The 18,976-nt window shown below is 43.1% G+C and overlaps 1 protein-coding gene across 2 annotated transcripts in view; it reads left to right on the top strand.

Annotated features, from left to right (window-relative positions):
* A2ML1 (alpha-2-macroglobulin like 1) overlaps positions 1 to 18,976 on the top strand; it is a 48,593-nt gene that overhangs the window by 9,763 nt on the left and 19,854 nt on the right. For both annotated transcript variants that reach the window (XM_006069772.4, XM_006069773.4), the window contains exons 8-23: positions 677 to 803; positions 1,672 to 1,786; positions 2,574 to 2,683; positions 4,284 to 4,451; positions 6,138 to 6,362; positions 9,056 to 9,116; positions 9,644 to 9,789; positions 10,475 to 10,624; positions 11,166 to 11,360; positions 12,911 to 13,004; positions 13,404 to 13,524; positions 14,474 to 14,702; positions 15,243 to 15,369; positions 17,169 to 17,290; positions 18,248 to 18,299; positions 18,664 to 18,747. In XM_006069772.4, coding sequence (XP_006069834.4) covers positions 677 to 803; positions 1,672 to 1,786; positions 2,574 to 2,683; positions 4,284 to 4,451; positions 6,138 to 6,362; positions 9,056 to 9,116; positions 9,644 to 9,789; positions 10,475 to 10,624; positions 11,166 to 11,360; positions 12,911 to 13,004; positions 13,404 to 13,524; positions 14,474 to 14,702; positions 15,243 to 15,369; positions 17,169 to 17,290; positions 18,248 to 18,299; positions 18,664 to 18,747 — 2,126 coding nt within the window. The remainder of the gene's footprint in view (positions 1 to 676; positions 804 to 1,671; positions 1,787 to 2,573; positions 2,684 to 4,283; positions 4,452 to 6,137; positions 6,363 to 9,055; positions 9,117 to 9,643; positions 9,790 to 10,474; positions 10,625 to 11,165; positions 11,361 to 12,910; positions 13,005 to 13,403; positions 13,525 to 14,473; positions 14,703 to 15,242; positions 15,370 to 17,168; positions 17,291 to 18,247; positions 18,300 to 18,663; positions 18,748 to 18,976) is intronic.

The raw sequence follows: 18,976 nt of genomic DNA on the forward strand, positions 1-18,976 counted from the left end.
ATCCATTGAGGATGAAAGCTATATTGGGAGATGTTGTGATCGAGTGTTATGAGGAGAGGATTGTGGAGGTAGTGGTTAAATCTTGTGATGTTTTATGTGGCTCAGAGTCACAAGTTCTGCAAAAACACACATTTTTAAAAAATTGTTTCTTATGTGGACCATTTTTTAAAAAGTCTTTATTGACATTTGTTACAATATTGCTTCTATTTTATGTTTTAGTTTTTTGGCCATGAAGCATGTGGGATCTTAGTTCCTGGACCAGGGATTTAACCCGCATCCTCTGCATGGGAAAGTGAAGTCTTAACCATTGAACCATCAGGGAAATCCCAGGGACACATTATCTAACTGCATTTTTGTGCTTACTTGCCTCTGCTTTCTCAGCTGGCATTATTGGTTTAGAGTCTACTTTGTGCAGAGCACAGTATTGAATCCCATGGGAAGTAGGAGTAAGGAAAAAGAAAGACACTGTTGTCCTTTGGGTGGTATTTATTGTGCAAAGGCAATACTCTAAAGCTTTGAGTAAAGCAGAGATGTGAATGAGAGCTGGAGAAAGGTGGGACTGTCAAAGCGCTTTCAGAGATGGGCATGCGAAAGAAAGGAAAAGTGTTTAGGGGAGGAGGGCCTGGATCACAGCTGGACCTGCCCCTCTCTGATTCCTCATGCTTTTCTGGGTTAGGTACACCTATGGAAAGCCCATGCAAGGAGTAGCGCACGTATCAGTGTGTCAAAAGCCATATACTTACGGGTATCTGGATCCAGAACGGGAACATTTACCTGACAGATGCAAGAAAGTCTCTGGACAGGTGAGTAAAACAGGATGTAGGAAAGGAACCTTATTCTTATGTCCTAAAGAGTAAGTAAGCACCAATATAGAAAAGTGGTTAAAAACACCCAGAGTAGAAATAATTTCATGTGATTAGTACCTCATTCCTAAAGAACACAGAAGTTTTTTTATCCCCCCAAAGATAAAGCTCTTTTAGAATCTGCCTTGGGATCAAGAGATTAACCTAAACCCTTGGAAGATACAATTTTCCTGTTCTGAAGGTGGTTCTTTTCTCCTTCTCATATCTTGGAACTTCCAAGTCATGTATGGGTGTATGCTTCATGTTATGGAATACCTTTCTATCTTAAAGATGGAGAAACTGAGAATTTCCTAGTGGTCCAGTGGTTAGAACTCCATGCTTTCATTGCCAAAGGCCCAGGTTCAATCTCTGGTTGGGGAACTGAGATCCCATAAGCCATGTGGCATACACACACAAAAAATTGAGAAACTGAAGTATAGAGATAAGAAATAATTTTCTTCTACAGGACATCATGAGTTAGAAGTAGAGATTAGGGTCTTCCCTGGTGGTCCAGTGGTTAAGAATTTGCCTTCCAATGCAGAGTATGTGGGTTCAATCCCTGATCAGGGAACTAAAGATTCCACATGCTGCTCAGCAGCTAAGCCTGGGAGCTGTAACTATTGAAACCCTGCACCACAACTAGAGAGCCCGTGTACCCTAGAGCCTGTATAATCACAACAGATAGCCTGTGCGCTGCAATGAAAGATCTCCTATGTCACACCTAACGCCAGTGCAGCCAAGTAAATAAATAAATTTAAAAAGAAGTCGAGATTAGGTTATTCACCCTCTTTCTTCCTCTCTCTCTCTCTCTCTCTGATTGCCTCACTAGATTGACAAAGCAGGATGCATCTCAACTTCTGTGGCCATGTCCATGTTCAACCTTACTGGGTATTTTTACAGACAAGACATCAATATCATGGCTACTGTGGTGGAGGAAGGGACAGGTAAGTGGGATGCTCCTTGGTTCATTAAGAAAAGGGAAAGGAAAAGAGTTGTCCAAGAGAGAGACCTTGTATAGTCAAAGCTATGGTTTTTCCAGTAGTCATGTATAGATGTGAGAGTTGGACCATAAAGAAGGCTGAGTGCCAAAGAATCGATGATTTCAAATGGTGGTGCTGGAGAAGACTCTTGAGAGTTCCTTGGACTGCAAGGAGATCAAACCAGTCGATCTTAAAGGAAATCAACTTTGAATATTCATTGAAAGGACTGATGCTGAAGCTGCAATACTTTTGCCACCTGATTCAAAGAACCAACTCATTGGAAAAGCCCCTGATGCTGGGAAAGATTGAGGGCAGGAGGAGAAGGGGGTTGACAGGATGAGATGGTTGGATGGCATCACTTACTCAATGGACATGAGTTTGAGCAAACTCCCGGAGTTAGTGAAGGACAGGGAAGCTTGGCGTGCTGCAGTCTATGGGGTCGCAAAGAGTCGGACATGATTTAGTGACTGAACAACAACAACAACTCAGACGACTCAAGACTAGCCTTCATCAGTGCTTAGAAGGGACTCCGTTCTAAGTTCACAGTCAATGGGAAATGTCAGATTTCATCTGCCATCCATTCCCTATTTCCCCAAAAGTTTGGGAAGGAGGAGTTGGTTTAGATCTTTGGTCAGAATGATAGTCATCTTCTCACTTCCTGTGGCACCATCCTTTCAGGTAGTCTTATGTTAAACATGAAGATGAGGATGTTAGGTATTTAGATCATCATACATCTGGTTTCCCTCTGCAGGAGTGGAGGCCAACATCACTCAGGATATATACATTTCTTCACAAATGGGATCCATGACCTTTGAAGACACCAATGATTATTATTACCCCAATTTCCCCTTCAGTGGAAAGGTATGTTGAAACTCATCTCTGCTCAGACAAAAAATGCTTAACCACCCTGTCAACTCCTTTCTGAACACATATTAACTTAGCATTTTTCTAAGTACTCTATATGTATTCACTTTAATCTGTACAACAGTCCCGAGTTAGACATTATTATTGGCCCCATTTGACAGACAAAAAGGCTGAGACACAGAGAGGTTAGTGAGGTTAGGTGATTTTCCCAAGGTTATACAGCTCGTAAGTGGTAATTATGGTCGGAGCTGGGCAGCCTGCCTCTGGAGCAACAGTCCCCAACCTTTTTTGCACCAGGGACCGCTTTGTGGAAGATGTGGGGGGATGGTTTAGGATGATTCGAGTGCATGACATTTATTGTGCGCTTTGTTTCTATTATTAGTACATCAGCTCTACTTCAGATCAGCAGGCGTTAGATCCTGGAGGTTGGAGACCCCTGCTCTAGAGTGTGTGCTTAATTCCTGGCACTGTGTGTCCTTAATCTCACATGAGATGGTGCCTTAAATACTAATGTGACTTCAATGACCCTCCCAATGCCAGGGGTTCACCTCCTCCTGCGTCAGTCTTTGAATTTTAGAGCTGCAAGTTACCTGGTGAGATCCTCTAGTCTGAGTTTCTGCATCTAGGCAAGGTTAATATCAAACTTCCTGCCACAGCGAGCCACTTATGGCTCCTTAAGCATCGTCTTTAGAGATTTAAAAAATTGAGGTGTCTTCTCTCTGATTCCTAGCATTCCATAATTGTTGAACACTATAGTATTGTACATATTCAGATCTGTTATTCCTTGGTCATCTCTTCTTTAGACCAACAGTAGATCCAGACTGTCTTAGAGCCTAAGGATTATACAATTTAGGAGTGGAAGAGGATGCTCTGTAGGAAAAGGAAAGCAAAAAAATATACAGAGCTTTGGCAGTGGGGTATGAAAATGAGGGGCCCTGATGTTTCCTAAGCCATGTGGCAAATCTACTTCTTTTTTGATCATTCATTTGTTTTTTTAACATTTTATTTTGTATTGGGGTATAGCTGATCAAAAGTGTTGTGATAATTTCAGGTGAACAGCAAAGGGACTCAGGCATACATATACATGTATCCATTCTCCCCCAAAGCCCCTTCCCATCCACTGTTACATTATGCTGCCACATAACATTGAACAGAGTTCTCTGTGCTATACAGTAGGTTCTTGTTGGTTATCCATTTTAGATATAGCAGAGTGCACATGTCCATTCCAAACTCCCTAACTATTCCTTCCCCACCACAACCTTAAGTTGTGAGCCTCCAAGTCTGTGAGCCTCTGTTTTGTAAGTAGTTCATTTGTGTCATTTCATTTTAGAGTCCACATATAAGGGATGTTATATGATATTTCTCCTTCTCTGTCTGACTTACTTTACTCAGTATGACAATATCTAGGTCCATCCTATGTGTGGCAAGTCTACTTCTGCTCCAGGTCAAGCTACTTCTGTGTGTTTCTCAATTCCTCGTAGATCCTCATTTCCAACTCTTCGCATCACATTTATCTTCTTCTGGACTCTTTCCTGAAATGTCTCCTTAGAATTTTGAATGTACTCCAAAACTTACTCTAATGACCTTCACCCCTCAGATAAGAGTTAAGGGCCACGATGGCTCCCTCCTCAAGCATCATTCAGTGTATCTGGTGATTCATGGAGAAAATGGAGACATCAACCAGATCCTAACTACTGACAACAACGGCCTCGCTGCCTTCAATCTAGACACGGCTAATTGGAACGGGAAAAGCATTTCTCTGGAGGTAAGCACTGGGAGTTCCCCTTTACAGCACAGAAGACCATCTGAAGGAAAACTTCAGAATGTCCTTGTTTCTCTCTCTGCCCTCCCGGTAAGTCCATCACCCCACTTAGTTACCAGTTCTGCCCTCCCCTCGACAGAAAGTTTCTCTTAGACACCACCATTTAAAATTCTCATCAAATAAATGACCCTTCGGATAAAAAAAATTGCTATTTCTATTAATTCATTTTATAACTTAACTGCCTCTCTATCTGGTTCTCTACTTGAAACCAGATTAGGGAGGAAACAATGGTTCAGAATCATCTTCTTCCTCTTACTCCCCCTTTCCTTCTTCTTATTACTCATAAAAACAGCAAAGAGAATTCTAGATTTTGCACAGCTTGGAAGGTTATTTGTACCACTTATCAATTGCTGCTTCACAAACAACTGCAGGGTAATTCCCTGGCTATCCCGTGGTTAGGACGTGCTTTCACTGCTGAGGGTGACGGGTTCAATCCCTGATCAGGGAACTAAGAAACCAAAACAAAAAAAACAAACAAACTACAGAACTTCAGTGTTACACAACAGGAAGTATTTACTGGTCTTGTACCTGGGTAGTCTGATGGCGGCTCTGCCCATCTTGGTGGAGTTCCTTATGTCTGTGGACCAGTTGACTGTAGGCTTGTACTCCACACATCTCATGATCTGCGGAGACAGTCCAGGTATACCAATGGTTCAGTGGGTAAAGAGTCCACCTGCAATGCAGAAGACACAGGGGATGTAGGTTCGATCTCTGGGTCAGGAAGATTCCCCTGGAGGAGGATATAGCATCCCACTTCAGTATTCTTGCCTGAAAAATCCCATGGACAGAGAAGCCTTGGTGGGCTACAGTCCACAGGGTCTCAAAGAATTGGACATGACTAAGTGACTAAGCACATACCCATTCTCATGGCAGTGAAGAGATGCAAAAGCAAAAGACATGCAAGGACTTTTCTGAGCCTCTACTTAGCTCACATATTTGAATATCCATTCCCCAAAACAAGTCACCTGGTGGGTCCACAGTTAGACCAAAAGGGTCTATGATTCCCTGGTAGAGGATGTTGCTATGGGGAAGGAGGAAGAACTATAGCCCATAAGCAAATATGTACTATTTCTGTTGTGACTGATTTGCCTATTTCTGTACTCTAGGCATCACTCAATCACTCCTCTTAGAAACGATTATTTTCAGTCTTTTTTTGTATGTGACTGTTCGGCATGTAGGATCTAGTTCCCTGAGTGGGGATCAAACCCATGCCCCCTGCATTGGAAGCATGAAGTCTTAGCCACTGGACCACCAGGGTAGCCTGATATTGATTGATTGCTTTTCAGTATTATTATCCTCTGTATCTAGTTTTCTTAATTTGAGATAACATTCTTTAATCTCTTAGTCAAACTTGTCTCTCCTTTGCATCAGTGTGTGAAGGTATATTATTGACAATTTTCTATTACCTGACAGTTATATATCAGTCCTTACTTTACACCCTGACATACCAAAATGTTGCTGCAAGTCACCACTATTACGGAGTCCTCAAACATTCTTGGTTGGACCTCTAGCGAAATATCTACACGCCACTGTTAGGGAGTACAGATTTGAGAATCACAACAGCCCTACTGGGTTGATATAGTTGGGGTACATGCCTTTAAAGGTCTTTTTTTTCTCTCTCTTTCTCAGGGAAGGTTCCAATTGGTAGAAACACATGATCCAAAACAAGTGCCTCGTTACTACCAAAATGCCTACCTGCACCTGCAGCCCTTCTACAACACGACTCGCAGCTTCCTTGGCATCCGTCGATTGAGTGGCATCTTGGAATGTGGCCGGCCCCAGGAAGTGCTGGTGGATTACCACATCGATCCGGCTGATGCAAAGCCTGGCCAGGAAATCACCTTCTCCTACTATGTGAGACTGGGAGACGGGGACTGGAAGGAAAGGGAATAAGGACAGTGAGTCAGAGCAAGTGAACAGTCTGGATAGAGATATAAGACAGAACTTCCCTGGTGGTCCAATGGTTAAGACTGCTCTGCCAATGCAGGGAGTGCAGGTTCAGTCCCTGGGTGGGGAACTAAGATCCCACAGGCCGTGCAGTACAGCCAAAAGAGTTTTTTAGAAAGCTGTAATGCAAGCCATATAGGTAATTTCTAAATCTTTATTTGCCACATTAAAAAATTAAAAGAACAGGGGAAACTAACTTTTAAAGGATATTTTATCTAACCCAACATATGGTCATTTCCACATGAAATCAACATAAAAAATCATTAATTAATATTTTACATTTTTTTGTTTCAACCATGTAACAAAGTATGCATTAGAAATTCAAAGTATGTATCTAATACTTAAAGGAGTTTGGACAAGTCACATTTCAAGGAATCCAGGAGTCATATGTGGAGAAGGCAATGGCACCCCACTCCAGTACTCTTGCCTGGAAAATCCTATGGACAGAGGAGCCTGGTAGGCTGCAGTCCATGGGGTCGCCAAGAGTCGGATACGACTGAGCGACTTCACTTTCACTTTTCACTTTCATGCATTGGAGAAGGAAATGGCAACCCACTCCAGTGTTCTTGCCTGGAGAATCCCAGGGACAGGGGAGCCTGATGGGCTGCCGTCTCTGGGGTCGCACAGAGTCGGACACGACTGAAGCGACTTAGCAGCAGCAGCAGCAGCAGCAGGAGTCATATGTGCCCAGTGGCTACCATGTTGATATAGGTATAGAAGACAGGAGGACATGGGTAATAAGGAGATTTTGAACAGGAGTCCAGGGAAATTGTGTGAGGAAATAATACTAGGAATTAATGAGAAAATGTTGCTGACAAGGGCTGAAAGGGAGCTGGGTGGGTGGGTGGGAGGGACTGAGGAGAGGATGCGGACTCAGAATAAATTTCCTTATGTGTTTCATTGGTCAGTGTTTTAAAATAGATAATATAGGGTTAACTTTGATAGCAACTTTGCTGGAGAAATATGATTACAACTTGTAGTCTGAAAAAAATGTATAAAGACAAGCAGTTTGGTGCCTTGCCTGGTGGTCCAGTGGTTAAGAATCTGAGCTTCCATTGCAAGGGGCATGGGTTTGATCCCTGGTCAGGGAAGTAAGATCCTGCATGCCCTGCTATGCTGCCAAAAAAACCCCCAAAAAACAAAAAGAAAAACCAAGACTAACAGTTTTACTGGTCACCATGAGTCCAACTCCCCAGGAAGCTCTCAAGAACTGGATTCATGTGAACCTCGGGTTTGATGGTCCAGAGTTTTTTTATTCCCTTATCATCTTCTTAAAGTCTGAGAGAAACTTTCTCCCCCTAAATCATTTCAGTGTCTCCATCAATCTAAAACAATAATCCAAATAACAAAATGAGGAGGGGTGGGTGGGAAATAATAAGGCAGAGTTATAATATATGTACTGAGTTCAGGACAGACGTGTGGGAGGCTTACGAGAAAAGTGGAATTGGAGCAGATCAGTGCGGACTTGACTGAAGCCTGAGGAGCTGGCCTACTTAGAAACCATTTCACTGAGTTCATTTTCAGGGGAGAGTGAACCGGAAGGGAGTGATAAAAAGAGATTTCTTGCCAGAGAGTCAAATGTCAGAGGACTCAAGACAGTTCAAGATGTATTCATTTCCACTGAATTCTTTTAAAAAAGTTTTTATTTATATATAGTTGATCTACAATGTGTTAGTTTCAAGTATTCAATTACACACACACACATAGGTATATATATTCTTTTTCAGATTCTCTTCCCTTAGAGGTTATTACAGAGTATTGAGTAGAGTTCCCTATGCTGTACAGTAGGTCCTTGTTGGTTATTTATTTTATATATAGTAGTGTGTATATATTAATCCCAAATTCCCAATTTATCCCCAACCCCCCCACCTTTAACTTCCACTGAATTTTGAATTGAGTGATAATTTTTTTAAAGTTGCAAAAACAGAAACAGACTCACAGAAATAGGGAACAGATTTGTGGTTGCCAAGGGGAAAGAGACTTGTGGGAGGGATAGATTGGGAGTTTGGGATTAGCAGATCCAAACTATTACATATAGAATGGATAAACAACAAGGTCCTATTGTACAGCACAGGGAACTATATCCAATCTCCTGGGATAAACCATAATGGAAAAGAATATTTAAAAAAGAATATATATATGTGTATAACTGAGTTACTCGGCTGTCCAGCAGAGCTTGGCACAACATTATAAATCAACTGTACTTCAGTAGAAAAAATTGTTTTTTAAAAAAGGTTGTAAGGATGGATTTTAGTGGACATTATGTTACAGGGATCATAAAAGAATAAAACCTAGAGATCTTCAAGAAATGGTGTCAACTATCTGTTGTGAAGAATGGTTTCTGGTTCCAAAGCCATGGTGGCCTGTGTCTCCTCCCACCCACCCCCTGGTCCTTTGCAGACCCCCAGCTGGAGGAAGAGTCATCAGGATTCTGGGTACCATCCAACATTTGACAAACTGAAGGATGCTCCACAGAGTACTTACCTGGACTCCTGAACTATGAAAGAAGCCTCTCCTTACAGAGAGATGTAAGGATTGGACCAGGCTAAACTCCTCTAACTTCTATGTTGTTGATGATTTTTATTTTTTCTCTTCTTTAGTTAATAGGGAAAGGAAATTTGGAGATGGAGGGGCAGAAACACCTGAAGTCCGGGATGAAAGGTGAGTGTTCATGAATCTCTTGGGAGACTTAAACTTTAAATTTCCAGTTGAATTGGTTTATAATGCTTTTCAGATCTCCTTTGTGGTAGTTTCCTTCTACTTTTTTGTATATTCATTCTATTAATTTTTGAGAGTTTGATCTTGAAACTCCAACTGAAAATCTTCATTTGTCTACTTAAAAATACTTGCAATATATAGTGGAACTACATGTAACTTTGTTCTGTGTTTTCCAAGTCTCCTGTAAATTTACATTACATTTGTAATGTAAAATTGTTTTTACATTAATTCAACAAACAAAAAAGAAAGAAAGAAAAAAGAAGAGAGACAAGAAAAAACTTTAAACTTCTAGGAAACAGTTCTTATACTAGAAGCAAGAGCAGGAGTAGCAAGAACAGAACAATAACCACAGATCAGAAAAATGAGGAACTTGCCCGCGGCTGGTTCAGGGAGAAGTGCAGGCACAGGCTGGATGTCACTGGTGGGCGAGCGTGTGCTCTCATGCCTGAAGATCCCCTCTTCTCTTTCAGGACTGAAAGGCTCCTTCTCTCTCCCACTGGTCTTCAACTCCAGATTAGCCCCTGATCCTTCCCTGGTGGTCTATGCCATTTTTCCCAATGGAGGTGTCATAGCGGACAAAATCCAGTTCTCAGTGGAGATGTGCTTTGACAATCAGGTAAAATGGCAGTTAAGGCGGGTGAAGGAAAGGTCTGGGCAGAGAGAGGGAGCTTGTGTATCCTGGGGGTGGAGGGAGATAAGGCAGGGCCACTGGGGAAGGCAGGGGATAATGTTGAAGTTGGATGTCATGTTCTGTATCTTTAGCATGGTTTGTTGAACTGTCTCTCCTTCTTCTTTTAAAAGGTCATGCTGGGAAGTCACATGTTCTATAGACCTATCCCATTAATTCTCTTTCTACTTTCCGTCTTTTAAACTTTCTGTATTATTCTACTGTGCTGCTTACTTTTTCCAACTGTATCACAAGACACCGCTTCTAAAGGGCAAGACTTTACAAAGAAAAATCAGTATAAAAGTGAAGGACTTGGGGGAATTCTCTGGCAGTCCACTGGTTGAGACTTCATCTTCCAATGCTGGGGGTTTGGGTTCAATCCCTGGTCAAGGAGTTAAAATCCCACATTCTTCATGGCCAAAAAACCAAAATATTAAACAGAAGCAATATTGTAACAAATTCAATAAAGACTTTAAAAATGATCCACATTAAAAAAAAAAAAAAAGACAAAGCAACTCTAAAAAAAAAAATGAAGGAGTGGGCTAGGGACCGTACTTAGGGGTTATGGCTGATGACTGTTTCTCCTCCTCTCCAGCCTAACCTGATCTCCATGTTGTCCTTTTCTCTTCCCCAGGTTTCCATTGGCTTCTCACCTTCCCAGCAGCTTCCGGGAGCAGATGTGGACCTCCAGCTGCGGGCAGCCCCTGGGTCCCTGTGTGCAGTCCGGGCCGTGGATGAGAGTGTCTTGCTGCTTAGACCAGAGAGCGAACTGAGCAATAGCTCGGTGAGTGGCCTGCTGACATGGCAAGAGGGGGTCGACAGAGAAGATAGACTGGCTGCATCAGGATAAGAGATGGATTCCAGGGAACAGGAAAGAGAGTCTCAGGGAAACAGTGCCTCACACAAGGGGGAGGCAAGGCTGGTGTGGATATGAAGGTAGAAATGATGATATGGGAAATTCCTGGAAATCCAGTGTTTAGGACTCAGGGTTTTCACTGCTAGGTTCCAGGTTCAATCTCTGGTTAGGGAACTAAGATCCTGCAAGCTGCTTGGCATGCCCCAGCCCCCGAAAAACACAATATGAGAAGGGCATGGTTAATATGATCATAGGGATCAGGAAAGATGAAATAGGAGATAAAGATCAGATTATGAGAAAAGATGAACTAGAGGAAAGGGCTTAGGATGGAAGAAATTCTGGAGTAATGAGGACAAAGAATACAAAGACAGTAAACTGTGCCACAGAATCTGAGAGAAGTGATTTCACTGTGTCAATATTTCATTTGCTTAAGAAAAAAATATTAATTTCCTTTCCTGTCTGTTCTCAGGTCTATAGGATGTTCCCAGTCTGGTACAATCACTACCCCTATCAGGTGGCTGAATACGATGAGTGTCCAGGGTTTGATGGTTGGAGCGTTCCACAGCCCCTTATTGAGCCAGTGCCCGAGGAGCGTTGGAACAATCGTCTTGCCATGTGGAAGCCTTGGATCTCTGAAAAAACAGACCTTTTCAGTTTTTTCCAGGTGGATGTTCTTACCCATTTTGTTCTCATAGAAACAATGGTGGTGGGAGGGGGAAAGGAAAGTCCATATTGACAAAAGCATGTGGGCTCAGGTGGGCACTGACAGGGGCAAAATCTTGAAAGAAACTCCTGGTGGGCAAGGAGCCTCTCTTGGTTCTTATGCTTGAAGAAGTTTCCCACATGTGAGGCTATATACCTATCTTCTCTCTGGGGTCTGCAAACATTGACTTCCATGGGATCGGTACAGAAGGAAAACACACACACACACACACACACAAAGAAAGGAGTCCAGAAAAAGGAGTCCACACAAAGAATAGGAGACCAGAAGTCTCCTATTATGAAAGATTTTGCATTTTTTTTATCAGCAAAGTTTTGGGATGCTTTGGCCCATGTCTGGCCATTGGTTCTCTGAGGTCCGGAAGCAGGTCTTGTTCAATCTTTTTGTTCTCTCTAATACTTTATCCTTCAATATATTTTTGAGCCTGATCCACTCAATATATTTTTATTTAATTGATCAAGCTGATATGGTCTCTGCCTTCAGAAAATTCATTTCAAATCAAATAATAAGGATACAGTGACTAATATTCGGAAGAAGTATTAAACATATCGAACAATGAAGTAAGTGGAATACTACTATTTAGCCAAAAAAAGGAATGAAATCTTGTCACTTGCAACAACCTGGATGGACCTTGAGGGCATTATGCTAAGTGAAATAAGTCAGATGGAGAAAGACAAACCTTGTATGATCTCACTTATATGTGGAATTTTAAAACAACAGTTAACAACAGATTCATAGATACAGGAAAGAGACTGTAGTTGCCAGAGATGGGAGATAGGGGGCGGGCAAAATGGGTAAATGTGGTCAGAAGGTGCACGCTTCTAGTTGTGAAATAAACAAGTCTTGGGAATGTAGTGTACAGCATAGTGACTGTAGCTAGTGATACTGTACGTGGTTGTTTAGTTGTTCAGCCATCCAACTCTTTTACGACCCCATGGACTGTAGCCCGCCAGGATCTTCTGTCATGGGATTTCCCAGGCTCATGCTAAAGTGGGGTGCCATTTCCTTCTCCAGGGTGTCTTCCTGACCCAGGGATCAAACTCCTCCATTGCAGGTGGATTCTTTACCTCTGAGTCCCTGGAGAAACCCAATGATACTGTGTAGCATACTTGAAAGTTGCTAAGAGAATAGATCTTAAAAGTCCTCATCACAAGAAAATAAGTTTTTGTAATTATATATGGTAATGGATGTTAACTAGACTTATTGTGATGATCATTCTGCAGAAACGTATGCATATGTGTGTATATACATATGCATAATACATACATATATATGTATATAAATACAATGAAATAAGTTTTCACTGAGAGACTTTCATGCTGGCTGGAATAGAAGTGAACCAGTCTTGGTGGTTGGTATAGGTCTCACAATTAATAGGCAAAGAATGTGTTGGTTCAACCCTTTGAGGGTGAAATTTCTAAGCAGTAGCCCTTGTAGTAAGGGAGAGGACCCCCTCTAACACTTCATTCTCTGGTCCCTTTGGTGCCTATCAGAACGTGGGCCTGAAAATACTGTCCAATGCCAAAATCAAGAGGCCAATAGATTGCAGTCACCAGAATTTAAGAGACAGGTTTACGATGGCTGAAGGTAAGCTGCCTCTGATTCACTGAAATATTTAGAATCACGAAACTCTGAAAGCTCCCTCTTTGCCTCCTCTTCTTGCCCTGAGCCTCTAGCCAGGATGATAATGGATTGTGGGTTATAGATGCAGGCAGTTTCCCCAAGGATTTCACTCTCTTTCTATGGGGAGGGCTTTTGAAGCCTGAAGTTCTTATCTATTCATTCTCTGGCCAAACGTCCCCACCTGTCACTTTCCCCAGTAGCCTTGTGACCAGTCAGTTCCTCAGTGGCCCTTCCGCCTCATCTATGACTTGTATGTTCTCTGCTTCCCTCTGAATGTCTTGCTAGTAGTCCCTCTACTTTGACTTATTGCGTGACACAATCGAGTGACACTTCTGCTTCTTCCCTTATTCCTGGTCTCCTTAGCAGCGAATGAAGTTCGTCTAGTGGCTTTCAAGCCAGCTCCATTCCAGCCAGTTCAGCCGGAAGAGTCTCAGGTTCGCCAGTACTTTCCAGAGACTTGGCTGTGGGATCTGTTTCCTGTTGGGTAAGTGATACCTCAAAGGTATAACAAGATTATATATATACAGTGTGGAGTCAGGAGAGAACCCAGACTCAGATAATTGTTTTAAATTAATTAATTTGACTGTACTGGGTCTTAGTTGTGGCATGAGGGCCCTTTAGTTGCAACATGTGGGATCTAGTTCCCTGACCAGGGATCAAACCCCGACTACCTGCATTGCGAGCTAGACTCTTGGCCACTGGACCACCAGGGAAATCCCAGACTCAGATAATTTCTAATGAACCTAAGTCTCAAGCCAGAGAATAGCAAGGAAAGATAAGAAAGCCTTCTTAAGTGAACAATGCAAAGAAATGGAGGAAAGCAGTAGAATGGGAAAGACTAGAGATCTCTTCAAGAAAACTGGAGATACCAAGGGAACATTTCACACAAAGATGGGCACAATAAAGGACAGAAAGAGCAAGGACCTAACAGAAGCAGAAGAGATTAAGCAGAGGTGGCAAGAATAAACAGAAGTCTCAAACCAAGAAGGTTTAATGGAAATATGAGAACGTTTTTCTTTCCCTGGATTCTTAAACAATTGTATACAATCATTCAAAACAAATCCACACATCTTCACTTTTGCACAGTGCAGACAGGGCAGGGCCACACCAACAGAAAGGCACATCTTGATGTTAGTTTGGTTTGTGCTCACTCCTTTCCTGCTTGTCCTGACAAACCATAAGGATGAGTATTCTCACAGATTCGGAGGGCACTGGGCTGTCTTACAGATATGTTTACACACATACCGCCTCCCCCAATCCTCAGACACATGCTTTTCCCATACTTGTACAGCCTCACCTGAAGACTCACAGTCTGAGATTCACTTAGGCCTCCAGTCCAGTTGCTTCCCCCCGACCCCACCCGCCATGCACAAGAGCAACAAAATAGTCATTTCTGCAGGTGAATTTGTAGCTGAATTCTTGTGTCCTCACAGCTACTCAGGAGAGGAGTCTGTCCACATCACAGTTCCTGACACCATCACCACGTGGAAGGCCATGACTTTCTGCACCTCCCAGTCCAAGGGTTTTGGCCTCTCACCCACTGTTGGAGTGACTGCCTTCAAGCCGTTCTTTGTTGATCTGACGCTCCCTTACTCAGTGGTTCGTGGTGAATCCTTCCGTCTGACTGCCACCATCTTCAATTACTTGAAGAAGTGCATCAGGGTAAGAGCTGGGGATGTAGGAAGCAGGTATCCCCTACACTGGAGGCATACCCATCTCCCCAGAAAAGAAGATGAGACATCAGTGTCTTGGCCCTCCCATCTTCCTAACCTTTTGTGCATTGTCTGCTTTACTCATATCCTTTATAATTTTTTAAAACTTATTTTAGTTAATTAATTTATTTTGGCTGTGCTGGGTCTTTGTTGCCACTTGGGCTCTCTCTGGGAGGCTTTCTCTAGTTGCAGTGAGTGGGGGCTACTCTTCATTGTGGTACGCAAGCTTCTCATTGTGGTGGCCACTCTTGTTTCGGAGCACAGGCTCCATGCGGGCTTTAGTAGTTGTATCATGTGGGCTCAGTGGTTGTGGCTCCTGGGCTCTAGAGCACAGGTTTGTGGTGCATGATCTCAGTGGCCCCTCAGGACATGGGATCTTCCCAGACTAGCGATCAAACCTGTATCTGCTGCATTGGCAGGCAGATTCTTAACTGCTGGACCACCAGAGAAGTCCTACTCATATCCTTTATCTTTCAAATATCCTCTTTAGGTTCAGACTAACTTAGCTAAGTCAGAGGAGTACCGAGTGGAAACGCAGACAAACCCTCAGGCCTCCACCTGTCTGTGTGCTGACGAAGCAAAATCCTATCACTGGAACATCACGGCTGTCAAACTGGGTAAGAGCAGGATGTGTCAGGTAGGCAAGGAGAGAACAGAGGTTAGGAATGCTACCCTTTCCTCTACTACATTTGCTTTGTTTTCTCCTTCCTCTCTGTATATTTGCCTCTATTTTTCTCCCTCTTAAGTCTAGGTTATAAATAAATGAGCAAATATTCTTTGATAGATGACTCCAAATTATCCACATCGGACTATTTCAAGTGTGAAAGGGCGAGCTTTTAAAATTTACACCAAGGACTTCCCTGGTGGTCCAGTGGGTAAGACTCCACACTCCCAATGACCAAGTTCAATCCCTGGTCTGGGAACTAGATCCCACATGCTGCAGCTGAGTTCACATGCCACAACTAAAAAAATACACCGTGTATCCTGCCTGTCACAACGAAGAAGATCAAAGATCCCAGGTGCAGCAACTAAGACCCAGTGCAACCAAATAAATAAATATTTAAAAATATATATTTATGCCAGGACAAGGGATATAGTTTCATGTTACTAGTCAGACACTAACTATGGGCCAGGCATTATCCTAACTGTGTTACATTAATTAACTCATTTAATCATCACAATTTGGTCTTCCCTCATGATGCAGTGGTAAAGAAATAACCTGCCAGTGTAGGAGACACAAGAGACCCAAGTTCTATTGCTGGGTTGGGAAGATCCCCTGGAGAAGAAAATGGCAACCTACTCTAGTATTCTTGCCTGAAAAATTCCATGGACAGAGGAGCCTGGTGGGCTATATAGTCCATGGGATCCCAAAGAGTTGACTGGTCACGTGCACATGAGGGCACACACACACACAATCATCACAATAATCCTTTCAGATGTAATTTGCTCTCAGATTAAATCCTTGCAACTCAAATTGTCATCTTTGGGTGAGTTAGTGATCTACTGCTGCTTAACAAATTACTCTAAAATTTAGCAGCCTTAAAGAACGTTTATTATCACAGTTTCTGTAGGTCAGTGATTGGTATGGTTTAGCTGAGTGCCTCTTGCCCAAGGCCTCTCAAGAAGTTCAGCCAGGGCTGTGTTCTCCTCCAAAGATTTGCCCAGGAGAGAACTTGCGTCTATAGTCATTCCAGAGCCTCTGATCCTCATGGGCTGTTAGACTGAAGGCTGAAGTTCTTGGCCTCTGGTGTTGGTTGATGGGCTCCCTCTGTTTCCTAACCCATGGCTTTTCCCACTAGACTGCCTCCTGACATGACAACTGGCTTCGTCCACAGTGAGTGTCTCAAGGGGAAAAGGGAACCCAAGACAGAGTTACATGTCTTTTTTTGGCTGTGCTGGATCTTCATTGCAGCTTGCGGACTAAGTTGCTCTGCAGCATGTGGGAACTGAATTCTCCACCCAGGGATCGAACCCATGTCTCCTGCACTGGGAGGTGGATTTACAGTCTCTGGATCACCAAGGAAGTCCCTGCAGTCTTTTTATAACCAATCTCAGAAGTGACATCTCACTGCTTCTGCTCTAGCCTCTTCTTTAGAAGTGAATCACTAAATCCAGCCCACAAGCAAGGGGAGAAGATGACAGAGCAGTGTAAATATCAGGATGCAGGGTTTGTCAGGCCCCTTAGAGGCCGCCTAACACACTAGACCAGCATCAGTGACTCCTGGAATCTTGTTGGAACTGCAGACTGTGGGCCACACCCCAGATCCACTGATGCAGAGCTCTTATTGTAACAAACCAGAGCCGCAGGTGACTTGCATGTATCAAGTTTAAGAAGCAACAGTCTAGTGGGGAAGAGACCTCATTGGTACCTGTGCCAATGGGGCCAATATCTTCCTTTCTCCCTCTTTCTTCTCAGGTCATGTAAACTTCACTATCAGCACAAAGATTCTGAACAGCAATGAACTCTGTGGGGGCCAGAAGGCATTTGTTCCCCTAACGGGTGGGAGTGACACACTCATCAAACCAGTTCTGGTCAAGGTGAGTTTTCTGCAGGTCTAGCTTCAGAGGCAAAGGCAGCTACCAAGCCAGGGATGTTCAGCATGTGTCCGACCACATCAGTGAATCTGTTGCAGCATTCTAAGTCCAGCTGCCATCAGGTAGCTTACCTTTATCCTTCCCTGAGCCATTTCTGCTCTTAAAAGCTTGATAAACCCGTACCGATGGCCTATGAAAGTGTCTAATATAGTACCTGTACTTTTTTTTTTTTTTAAGAAAGAAATGGAAAATTTTATTCAAGCCAGATTTGAGGATTATACCCTGGGAAAAGCTTCTCAGAAAGCCCTGAGAACTGTCCCGCACTTTGGAAGTCAAGGCACAGTTGCATGAGTTTTCTTTGAGACAGAAGACTGTATATCAAATGATACATTATTGACAATTTACATAATCTGGATATAAGGGTCATCATAGTGGGTCATGTGACCCCTTATAAGATTAAGAAGGAATGTTATCTTTTTAAAAAAAATTGGAGTATAATTGCTTTACAATGTTGTGTTAGTTTCTGCTGTACAGCAACATGAATCAGCTGTATGTATACATATATCCCCTCCCTCCTACTCCTCCCTACCACTCCTCTGATACTTGGTACTTTGGAGACACTCAATGAATGTTAGTTTCTCCTATGAAAATCCCTAGGTCAGCATTAGCTGGGTCGCATCACTATAAATTCCATTGCCTGTCCTGTCTCCTAGAAGTGTCCCAAACTTGTCTTTAGCTCTAGCCCAGAAAGAATCTTACTGAGAGGCCCCTCCCTGGGTTGAAAAGGAGTCCTTCTGAATGTCAAAGAGAAGCTCTGTTCTCTCCAGTTGTGAGCGAAGCCCTTGGGGCACAAGCAGGGCCTCTTTTTCCCATTTCCCTTCCCTTTCTTATCCCTCCAGGGCCACCTGCCCTGATACTCATCTAGTTATTCTCACCCATCCTTGTTTCTTTTCCTGTCAGCCGGAAGGAGTCCTTGTGGAGAAGACACACAGCTCACTGCTGTGCCCAAAAGGTGGGTGAACACAGAGAGGGGTTGGTTGATGTGAGAATTCCCTTAGCAACAGATTTTCTTAGGCAAAAGGAGGAATCTACAGGACAAGAAAAAAATAGGAGAGTCTAGGGGTGCCCTTCCCAAGGGAGCCAACTAGCAGAGAGGCAGGAAAAGAAGAGAAATCGTACAGCACATTGTGGTGCTGGCTGGAATTTATTTTTAGCAAAGACCGCTATGAATAGTAATAAAAAAATCTACCTCCAACCCACAGAAAGCAGTGGTTACAGAAAACCCTGGGTGATGGCAAGTTTTTCTATGGTTTGGGCTCAAGAAGCCCCACTACTTCCACCTTTCTAGTGTTTTACCCTTTCTCTGCCCCTCACAGGAAAAGTGGCTTCAGAATCTATCTCCCTGGAGGTCCCTGTGGATGTTGTTCCTGATTCAGCCAAGGCTTATGTCACTGTTCTGGGTAAGCAACCAGAGATTCTTGGCTCAAAAAGGAAAAAGTGGGGCCAGCAGCTATCAAGGTGTGGTGTGAGTTGAAGCCTATGGACCTACCTGAAGGAAGGTGTGGTAGACTACAAGAGACAAAGGAAGAAGAGCTTATTTTACAAACTGAGCACATACAGCCTATGCAGTACGGATGGGATTATATAGACATATACCCAGTTAAAAATAGGAATGAGGGACTTTCCCAG

This window comes from Bubalus bubalis, chromosome 4, assembly GCF_019923935.1.
Source record: "Bubalus bubalis isolate 160015118507 breed Murrah chromosome 4, NDDB_SH_1, whole genome shotgun sequence".
Lineage (NCBI taxonomy): Eukaryota > Metazoa > Chordata > Mammalia > Artiodactyla > Bovidae > Bubalus > Bubalus bubalis.